The sequence below is a fragment of the Schistocerca piceifrons genome, chromosome 2 (assembly GCF_021461385.2).
Source record: "Schistocerca piceifrons isolate TAMUIC-IGC-003096 chromosome 2, iqSchPice1.1, whole genome shotgun sequence".
Taxonomy (NCBI): Eukaryota; Metazoa; Arthropoda; class Insecta; order Orthoptera; family Acrididae; genus Schistocerca; species Schistocerca piceifrons.
This window is the reverse complement of record NC_060139.1, coordinates 529,025,795-529,036,787: the sequence shown is the minus strand read 5'-3', so window position 1 is coordinate 529,036,787 and position 10,993 is coordinate 529,025,795. Positions and strand designations below refer to the sequence as shown.

General features: G+C 41.0%; 1 protein-coding gene across 1 annotated transcript in view; it reads right to left on the bottom strand.

Moving 5' to 3' along the window:
- Nucleotides 1-2,785: 2,785 nt before the first annotated feature.
- The window catches only part of LOC124776902, a 107,781-nt gene continuing 99,573 nt past the window's right edge, over nucleotides 2,786-10,993 (bottom strand). The window contains exon 3 of the mRNA XM_047252103.1: nucleotides 2,786-3,032. Coding sequence (XP_047108059.1) covers nucleotides 2,971-3,032 — 62 coding nt within the window. The 3' untranslated portion in view covers nucleotides 2,786-2,970. The remainder of the gene's footprint in view (nucleotides 3,033-10,993) is intronic.

The following is a 10,993-nucleotide window of genomic DNA, read 5'->3' as shown; positions in this document are numbered from 1 at the left end:
ACTTGGTAATTTGAAAGAAAAAGAAAGAAAGCAAAACAATACTTGTAATGCAGAGAGTAGAATCACAATAGCGACAGCCTTACTTATCTGTTAAAAAAATTCTGTTAGCACATCGTATCGTGTTAAGAGGATTCACGTTGTTGTTCATCTCTGTTAATGATTGCATACGATTCCGTCAGTGTTGTGCATGCGTAGCTTCAACTCTCTGTCGTTCTTCGCCTCTACTCGCTTATTATATGATTACAAAACGAAAGTATGCTCAGTTTTAATTCCCATTTTATTTTATTTTTTCCTTTCTTTGGCTTAACGACTACACTCACCTATTACCAAGATTTTTTGTTTGACTGAGTGTTCGTGGGTTCATCAAGGCCCAAAGGAAATGGCAAGTGATAAATTGACAGTATAGTAATGAAGTAACATGAAACATTAATGGCAATTGTTCCAGCATATCGCATCATTCTAACTGCAGGCATAGTACATTCAAGGAATGAAAGGAAATTCAGACAGCGGTTGTATTGAATCCAGCGGCCCTCACTGCAAAAACTGAGGCATAAATTTCGATGTGCTGCAAATATAAAACTGAACTAAACTTGGTTGGGTGAAACTTACTCAGAGCGAGAAAGCCAAATGGTTAAGATATAATAGTCATATAATCATATTGACTTCAGTGGTACAAGGGAGGTTAATAATGTACTTTTCTCTCATTGAATAGCTGTCATTAATAACTGGAATGAAGAAGTTACTTTCTATTAATCGGTAAATCATGGCATCCAATGGAATTAACAGTTATTGTGCAAAATGCTTTTGCACGTGATAGGGCGGGGTGTACGAGGTTGTGCTAAAAACTATGCCTCTGAATTTGTTTATGTGTTCCCAATACAGGTCACAGTATTACACGTCGTGCATATTACTCTATCGATATTCTCGCTTCGATAACTAGTTGCAACCATCTGCCGACGAGGGCTACGTATTGTAGCGTGTAACATGGCCGTGTGTAACGTAACTATGACAGAGAAATAGCTTCCTGTGTCCATTCAAGAAACTGAAAATACCACCTCGAAGAGTTCTTGCACATAGGGAGCCACCTTCCCTTCATCATGACAACGACTGGGCACGCAGGAGCGCTACGATATTTGTATCAACCCGACGCCTTGTAAAGGATGTCGTAGATCATCTTCCATACGGTACCCACTTGGCCTCATCCACCCTTCATCTGATTCCAAAGCTGGAAGAAAACTTTCGAGGATTTCACATTGATAGTGATGAAGCGGTAGAAGTAAGATTGTGGCCCCTTCAACAAAGTCAAATATTCTACTGCGACAGTATTAGCAAACTTTTGGGATAAACTCTTTCGTCGCCATGACTACTATGACAAGAAATAAACATATAGCCCTGAAGAATAACGTTGTAGAGAGCTGTTGTTGTTGTTATGGTCATCCATCCAGACTGATTTGATGCAGCTCTCCAGGCTGCTCTATCCTTGGCAAGCCTCTCTGAATAAATATTACAACCTACATCCTTCTGAATCTTATTATTGTATTACTCTCTTGGCCTCTCTGTACAATTTTTACCCTCCTCACTTCCACAACCCCCTACTCTCCCTCCTCTTAATACTAAACTGACGATCCTTTGTGCCTCAGAACGTGTCCTACCAGCCGATTCCTTCTTGTCGTCAAGTTGCACCACAATTTCCTCTTCTCACTATTTCTGGTCAGTACCTCCTCATTTGTTAGATGATCCATCCATCTAATGTTCAGCATTCTTCTGACGCACCGCATTTCGAAAGCTTCTGTTCTCTTCTTGTCTAAACTCGTTATCGTCCACGCTTCACTTCCGTATATGGCTACACTCCATACAAATACTTTCAGAAAGGACTTCCTGTGACTTAAATGTGTACTCGAAGTTGATAAATTTCTCTACTTCAGAAACGCTTTCCTCGTCATGGCCAGTCTACAGTTTATATCCTCCCTACCTCAACAATCATCAGTTATTTTGTTTCCTAAATAGCAGAATTCATTTACTACTTCAAGTGTCTCACTTCCTGGTCTAATTCCCTAAGCATCACCTGATTTAATTCGCCTACATTCCATTATCATTGTTTTTCTTTTGCTGACGTTCATGTAGAAAGATAATAAAATTTATTTTATTTAGAAAACTTTGAAAACCCTCACATATAAATATTCAGACGCATTATGTTTCAACAGGCCCTTGGTATTTAAGTTTCACTCAAGAAGGGCTAGTAACTCAGACGGTAAACGATCGCTTTTATTACATCGATAATGTCAACCCGCATCTTGGCGTGATATTTCTCAGTTCACTTTACATAATAACTTGAAATAAAACCATGTAGAACAGTGAGATATGACATCTTTTTCTCTGGATTATAAATGTTTCACGTATATCCCAGGCCACGTAAGGCCAAGCCATGGCGTCAGGCCTAAGTCATTGCTGTGGCCGCCGGTGTCCTCGGGGCAGTCAATGCACTACGACTGAAACAGAATATTTTGATTATACGAGGTCATCAGGATAATCGATGAAATGCATTTGATATTGTTAATAATGAGTCATTGTTTGACAGTATTTACGTGAAGCTACAGATAGAGATATATCTTCTGCAGCTTAAATGTAACAATTCAGTCATGAAACTACACTATTTTTGCGTCAGCGTACAAGTATTACAGAAACAATAGAAACATATAAAGAAGACGAATGCAATGTTTTCAAATACTAATCTTTACAGTAATGAAATTTAATGCATGTCGTGAAGTAATCAGGAACTGCGTTGGAGAAGAGGATGAGTTGATTCCGCCGGTTATTTCTGAGTAAAAGAAGTAAGTCGTGACGCTGTTGCAGTTTCTTGGCTCCTCTGGAAACGGTAGATGTCTTCAGTCAGCAGGCCAGAGATTTAATCTTCACTCACTCGCAGGCGAGTCAGTCCCTTCAAGGAGAGCCCACAGAGTTGCAATACACCTAGTTCCTGGGACAATCTGACAGGTATGGTTTACACTGACTCTTCGGTTTCACCACGTAAACTGCAACGAAAAGAAATACATTTTAATAATGATAGGAATTATGAAAATAACTCAGCAGTTTAATTTTACTGGTGATACGACAGCTGTAAGTCCTCGCCTTTTTTACAGAGCATGAATTTCAATATCAGTACTGTGACGAGATTATGTTATGGTCGTATATCAATGAGAATTTGATGTTCCGCCAGTAGGATTTCGGTGCTACATTTTACGAAGACATGCCTAATAGGCGGCGAAGTTGTTAAGAGTGCCGTAATAATGGCGCAACCATCGTAACTGGTGACAATCGTGCGGTGTTACCGGATTCATATCCTTACTGGCACGATAGCAAACAGTTGGGAGATGGACCATGCGAGTAAACATGACGTATGGCGCACATCGCAAGTTTGAGAATGTAACTAGAACCAAGCTCCTCTAGGAGGGTAACGCTCCTGGCTTGCGAAGAATTCAGTAAGTTACACGTGTGTCCTGTGACGTGACAAATGGCGATAACCTCGGGGATCTTAGGCTCCTTTCCTGGAAACTTATCTGGAGACCCCCGAGTTTGTGATTTGGGAGTGGTGAGCATTGCCGGTCCCCAGTAACCGTAAAACTTTGTCCTACGTGAGCAATCTTATGCGAATGTGGCCCGACAAGAGACCACTGTAACACTGGAACGATCCAACGTGAAGCGTTGCCTTGTGGTTACTCTGTCCTAAGTGTGCAGCGCCGCCGCCGTATTCCGCCGTCTACACGTTCGCCCAGACAGTACAGTTCGTTCAATTTGAATTAACGAAAGAGGTTTTAATTCCAAACACTTACTAAAAAAGCTGTCGATGATAAAGTTTTGAACCAAATATTATGTATTTGGAAAAATATATTTGTAGAGAATTTCTTCTTTACACGACACAACTTAAGTGTCAAAAATTACTATTCAAGACGTATGCCCAAATATTGCCTAAAATGTTTGAATATATCGTGGACACTGAAGACCAACTCTGCAATTGAATTTCACATATTTCATTGGACCCATTTCCGTTGAACAACAGCTGCTTGTGTAAGGCCTATATTATTTTCGCATTCCAGCAGTGATTAACAAGTAACAGACAGCAAAACCTAAAACAGTATTCGTGGAGGTATGTACCATCTATGCATAAGCGGTCCATATATCCACGAAATGAAAGTACCTAAGGGAAAGACGGAAAAAAGAAAAAATTACGGTATTGTGTCCGAGTTATAGATCAAATCTTCGAGTGGAAATATCGCTAGGCCCATATCACATCCCTTCGAAACTGGTAGTCAAATACATGTGACTCGTGATCGAACACTAATTAACTTGGAAGGTGAACACGAAGTATGTGGCTACGAAATGTGAGCTAGCTGTCACTATAATCAGAAAACTTTGAGAGCTTTTCTGGTAGCAATGCGGGCCATCCCTAGCAATTCACTCTTGGGTGAAGCACATGCACCTCATAAGATATCTATTTTTTATGTTATTGGATGTGTTAATATTTCTAAATGAGAGTGATATATTCGAAGAATTGTGGTCAGAAGAACAGTTGCTAGACAACTGTATGTGTGTCTGCGGTGGCAGCACTGTGGGATTGTAGAACCTTCGACAGTCAGTAGTGGAAAGCTGCGGTGGGCAGCAGACGGCGTTCGTTGAGAATACAGTGTAATGCATGGACGCCCTTTTGGAATTATGTGAGATGCAGATTTATTACGAGGAGGAATAATGATCTCAGAATAGTGGTTGGATAAAATATGGACTTAGGAAATGGCTTTGAAATGAAAACATGAAATGACTTCATGAGTTAAGAAGTTACGTTTTATTTTTATTGACTTGTTGGTCCTCTTCACCTTTGTCGCAGTCGAGTTTTGATAATAATTCTGATGATGACCTTCTGAGTTAATTTACTGCACCATACCATGGAAGTTATTAGATTAAATGAAGTTTGATATTAGGGTCTGTATATTTTTTTATAAGTTCCTTGCTAACTGAAATTTCGGAACATAAACGTTGAGTCACGTGTTTCACTGGCATTCTTGAAAATTATTGGACCCAATTCCTTTGGAGCAACTAGTTTTTTTTTGTCTGCCAGTAGTTCATTTTTCAGGTGCAATTCGTAATACATGTTTGTTTCGTTTCTTTACGCAATGTAGATTCTGTCAGTTTGTTTTACAAGTGCTATACGTCAGCGCAGATATTTTTGTGGGTTTCGGATTACATTTCTATACAGGGAGATATTACAGTTTGCTTTGTTTTCTTTACATATTTGTGTATTTTCAAACAGTTCGCACTAATGAAGTCTACCGAGCGTGAAATTATTTGTTTTTTTATTTATTGGCATATGAATAACTTTGGTTTTCACTCACAGGATTCTATTCCATTTCATGCAAGTGATTTGTCTTTGAACTTGGTAGTACAATTAAGTTTCAGTTTTCATTCCCAGGTTTGTATTTACGACGACACACACAAGTAAACACTACCCACTAACAACCTCCAATCCAACTCCCCCGGTAATATCCCTGCACCAAATTTCTTCTCACAAGGATTCAAATGTCATCATACAGTGATGAACTGGACACTTCTGATTCACTGTAGTGCTTGCCCCTCTATTCCAAGCGAATTTAGATGCTCACAAGGGAACCTCCCCATCGCACCCCACTCAGATTTAGTTATAAGTTGGCACAGTTGATAGGGCTTGAAAAACTGGACACAGATCAATCGAGAAAACAGGAAGAAGTTGTGTGGAACTATGAAAAAAATAAGCAAAATATACAAACTGAGTAGTCCATGTGAAAGATAAGCAACATCAAGGGCAATATCAGCTCAGCAGTGCCGTGTTCCCGTGGTTAGCGTGAGCAGCTGTGGAGCGAGAGGTCTTTGATTCAAGTATTCCTTCGAGTGAAAAGTTTAATTTTTTATTTTCAGTTTATGTCACAAACTGTTTTGTTTTCATCACTTTTTGGGAGTGATTATCACATCCACAAGAAAACCTAAATAGGGCAAGGTAGAAGAATCTTTTTACCCATTCGCCAAGTGTACAAGTTAGGTGGGTCGACAACATATTCCTGTCGTGTGACGCACATGCCGTCACCAGTGTCGTATAAAATACATCACACGTGTTTTCCTGTGGAAGAGTCGGTTGACCTATGACCTTGCGATCAAATGTTTTCGGTTCCCATTGGAGAGGCACGTCCTTTCGTCTACTAATCGCACGGTTTTGCGGTGCACTTATTACAGTGAACAGAGACGTCAATAAACGAACGGACAGATCATAACTTTACGAAAATAAAGAAAATAACTTTTTCACTCGGGGGAAGACTTGAACCAAGGACCTCTCGCTCCACAGCTGCTGTCGCTAACCGCGGGACAACGGCACTGCTGAGCTTACACTTCCCTTGATGTTGCATATCTTGCGCATGACTACTCAGTTTGTATATTTTGTTTATTTTTCCATAGTTCCACATAACTTCTTCCTGTTTTCTCGATTGATCTGTGTTCAGTTTTTTAAGCCCTATCCACTGTGCCAACTTATTACTAAATCTGAGGGAGGTGCGATGGGGAGGTTCCCATGTCAGAAGATTTCAGGAATAACCATTAGAGCACGTAGGCTAAACACATTTAACGTTCCTTTCCCAATGAAACTGTGGAAGATGAACGTAATAACTGGGTATCTGTTCACAAAATATATCTACACTGACGGCTCCAAAAGCAGTGACTTTGTTGCAAGGAAGTACTGGGCTTCATGTTAGCAGAAGTCTGTTATATTCACAATTCCGGCAATGGCAAGTGATATGACCATGGAAGTTCTTAAGATACTAGAAGCATTCGTTCTGATTCAGGGTGACGGCTTCTTTATATTTCCGACTCAATGACTCTTTATCTCCTGTAACAGTACTTAAAAACTTTGAACCTGTTAACTCATAAGCCCCCCCCCCCCCCCCCCCCAATGAACCTTGCCGTTGGTGGGGAGGCTTGCGTGCCTCAGCGATACAGCTAGCCGTACCGTAGGTGCAACCACAACGGAGGGGTATCTGTTGAGAGGCCAGACAAACGTATGGTTCCTGAAGAGGGGCAGCAGCCTTTTCAGTAGCTGCAGGGGCAACAGTCTGGATGATTGACTCATGTGGCCTTGTAACACTAACCAAAACGGCCTTGCTGTGCTGGCACTGCGAACGGCTGAAAGCAAGGGGAAACTACGGCCGTAATTTTTCCGGAGGGAATGCTGCTCTACTGTATGGATAAATGATGATGGCGTCCTCTTGGGTAAAATAGTCCCCCATTCGGATCTCCGCGGGGGGACTACTCAGGAGGACGTCGTTATCAGGAGGAAGAAAACTGGCGTTTTCCGGATCGGAGCGTGGAATGTCATATCGCTTAATCGGGCAGGTAGGTTAGAAAATTTAAAACGGGAGATTGATAGGTTAAAGTTAGATGTAGTAGGAATTAGTGAAGTTCGGTGGCAGGAGGAACAAGACTTTAGGTCAGGTGAATACAGGGTTATGAATACAAAATCAAATAGGGGTAATGCAGGAGTAGGTTTGATAATTTATAAAACAATAGAAATGCGGGTAAGCTACTACAAACATCTCAGCGAACGCATTGTTGTGGCCAAGATCGACAAGAAACCCACGCCTACGATAGTAGTACATGTCTATATGCCAACTAACTCTGCAGATGATGAAGAAATTGAAGAAATGTATGATGAAATAAAAGAAATTATTCAGATAGTGAAGGGAGACGAAAATTTAATAGTCATGGTTGACTGGAATTCGGTAGTAGGACAAGGGAGAGAAGGAAACGTAGTAGGTGAATATGGATTGGGGGTAAGAAATGAGAGAGGAAGCCGCCTGGTGGAATTTTGCACGAGCACTACTTAATCATAGCTAACAATTGGTTCAAGAATCATAAAAGAAGGTTGTATACATGGAAGAAGCCTGGAGATACTAAAAGGTATCAGATAGATTATATAATGGTCAGACAGAGATTTAGGAACCAGATTTTTAATTGTAAGACATTTCCAGGGGCAGATGTGGACTCTGACCACAATCTATTGGTTATGAACTGTAGAGAAAAACTGAAGAAACTGCAAAAAGGTGGGAATTTAAGGAGATGGGACCTGGATAAACTGACTAAACCAGAGGTTGTAGAGAGTTTCAGGGAAAGCATAAGGGAACAATTGACAATAATGGGGGAAAGAAATACAGTAGAAGAAGAATGGGTAGCTCTGAGGGATGAAGTAGTGAAGCCAGCAGAGGATCAAGTAGGTAAAAAGATGAGGGCTAGTAGAAATCTTTGGATGACAGAAGAAATATTGAATTTAATTGATGAAAGGAGAATATATAAAAATACAGTAAACGAAGCAGGCAAAAAGGGATACAAACGTCTCAAAAATGAGATCGACGGGAAGTGCAAAATGGCTAAGCAGGCATGGCTAGAGGGCAAATGTAAGGATGTAGAGACTTATCTCACTTGGGGTAAGTTAGATACTGCCTAGAGGAAAATTAAAGAGACCTTAGGAGAAAAGAGAACCACTTGTATGAATATCAAGGGCTCAGATGGGAACCCAGTTCTAAGCAGTGAAGGGAAAGCAGAAAGGTGGAAGGAGTATATAGAGGGTCTATACAAGGGCGATGCACTTGAGGACAATGTTATAGAAATGGAAGAGGATGTAGATGAATATGGAATGGGAGATATGATACTGCCTGAAGAGTTTGATAGAGCACTAAAAGACCTAAGTCGAAACAAGGCCCCGGGAGTAGACAACATCCCATCAGAACTACTGAAAGCCTCGGGAGAGCCAGCCCTGACAAAACTTTACCATCTGGTGAGCAAAATGTATGAGACAGGCGAAATACCCTCACAACTTCAAGAAGAACATAATAATTCCAATCCCAAAGAAAGCAGGCGTTGCCAGATGTGAAACTTACCGAACTATCAGTTTAATAAGTCACGGCTGCAAATTACTAACGCGAATTCTTTACAGACGAATGGAAAAACTGGTAGAAGCCGACCTTGGGGAAGATCAGTTTGGATTCCGTAGAAATATGGGAACGCGTGAGGCAATACTGACCCTACGACTTATTTTAGAAGCTAGATTAAGAAAAGGCAAACCTACGTTTCTAGCATTTGTGGACTTAGAGAAAGCTTTTGACAATGTTGACTGGAATATTCTCTTTCAAATTCTGAAGGTGGCAGGGGTAAAATACAGGGAGCGAAAGGCTATTTACAATTTGTACAGGAACCAGATGGCAGTTATAAGAGTCGAAGGGTATGAAAGGAAAGCAGTGGTTCTGAAGGGAGTGAGACAGGGTTGTAGCCTCTCCCCGATGTTGTTCAGTCTGTATATTGAGCAAGCAGTAAAGGAAACAAAAGAAAAATTCGGAGTAGGTATTAAAATCTATGGAGAAGAAATAAAAACTTTGAGGTTCGCCGATGACATTGTAATTCTGTCAGAGACAGCAAAGGACTTGGAAGAGCAGTTGAACGGAATGGATAGTGTTTTGAAAGGAGGATATAAGATGAACATCAACAAAAGCAAAACGAGGGTAATGGAATGTAGTCGAATTAAGTCGGGTGATGCTGAGGGAATTAGATTAGAAAATGTTACACTTAAAGTAGTAAAGGCGTTTTGCTATTTGGGGAGCAAAATAACTGATGACGGTCGGAGTAGAGAGGATATAACATGTAGACTGGCAATTGGAAGGAAGGCGCTTCTGAAGAAGAGATATTTGTTAACATCGAGTATAGATTTAAGTGTCAGGAAGACGTTTCTGAAAGTATATGTATGGAGGTTAGCTATGTATGGAAGCGAAACATGGACGATAAATAGTTTGGACAAGAAGAGAATAGAAGCTTTCGAAATGTGGTGCTACAGAAGAATGCTGAAGATTAGATGGGTAGATCATATAACTAATGAGGTGGTATTGAATATAATTGGGAAGAAGAGATGTTTGTGGCACAACTTAACTAGAAGAAGGGATCGGCTGGTAGGACATGTTCTGAGGCATCAAGGGATCACCAATTTAGTATTGGAGGGCAGCGTGGAGGGTAAAAATCGTAGAGGGAGACCAAGGGATGAATGCACTAAGCAGATTCGGAGGGATGTAGGCTGCAGTACGTACTGGGTGATAAAGAAGCTTGCACAGGATAGAGTAGCGTGGAGAGCTGCATCAAACCAGTTTCAGGACGGAAGAGCACAACAACAACAACCCATAAACAATTCGTATAAATGATTATCGAAGTGTTGGAATCGATGCGCTTTCGCTTGGCTGAAATAACACTGTGGGATCACTGGCAAAGAAGCTGTATGCCGCTTAACCAAGGAGACTGCGTGACGGGGTTTTGCACCTGGACTGGAATCTTCAACACGGATTACCGGCATCTCCTGCACAGTAGGTGTTGATTACATTCCGTCGTGAGCTTACTTCAAGTGAACGCCAGACTGTCGCCTAACCGCTGCCACTGATTCAACGCTGCCAGGTGATTCAACGGAACCCTTCTAAGCTACTGTACTTTTTGAAGTATAACAACAATTATGTACTTTTTGTCCAGTGCTCCTTCCATACTATTCTTATCTTTAAGCTCTCAAGTTCCATATTTGTATCTGATCACGAAGTGTCCTCAATACGTCCCAATTGTCTGTCCAGTGTTCTACGTGTGTAGCCGTGAGTGCATTACAACAGAACTTACTGAGATCGATAAGCAAATAAGCCGAAGTGCCGAAGTGTTTCGGCGTTGCAAGAAGCATCGCATTGAATATTTATACCGCTTACAAAGAAAGCAGCATCTGGTATGGTCTTGCTTATAAAAATAACTGCCTGATTCTGTCAGACGAGATTTCTCGTATCTGCAAACTTTTGAGCCTATAAGTTTCACTCGCTTTGTCTGTCACTAAAAAATGGTAGTAGTTGCTTCTCACTTACATATGTGCATTATGTTAAGGGGAAGCTACCGCACGACTACCAGATTCGTGACA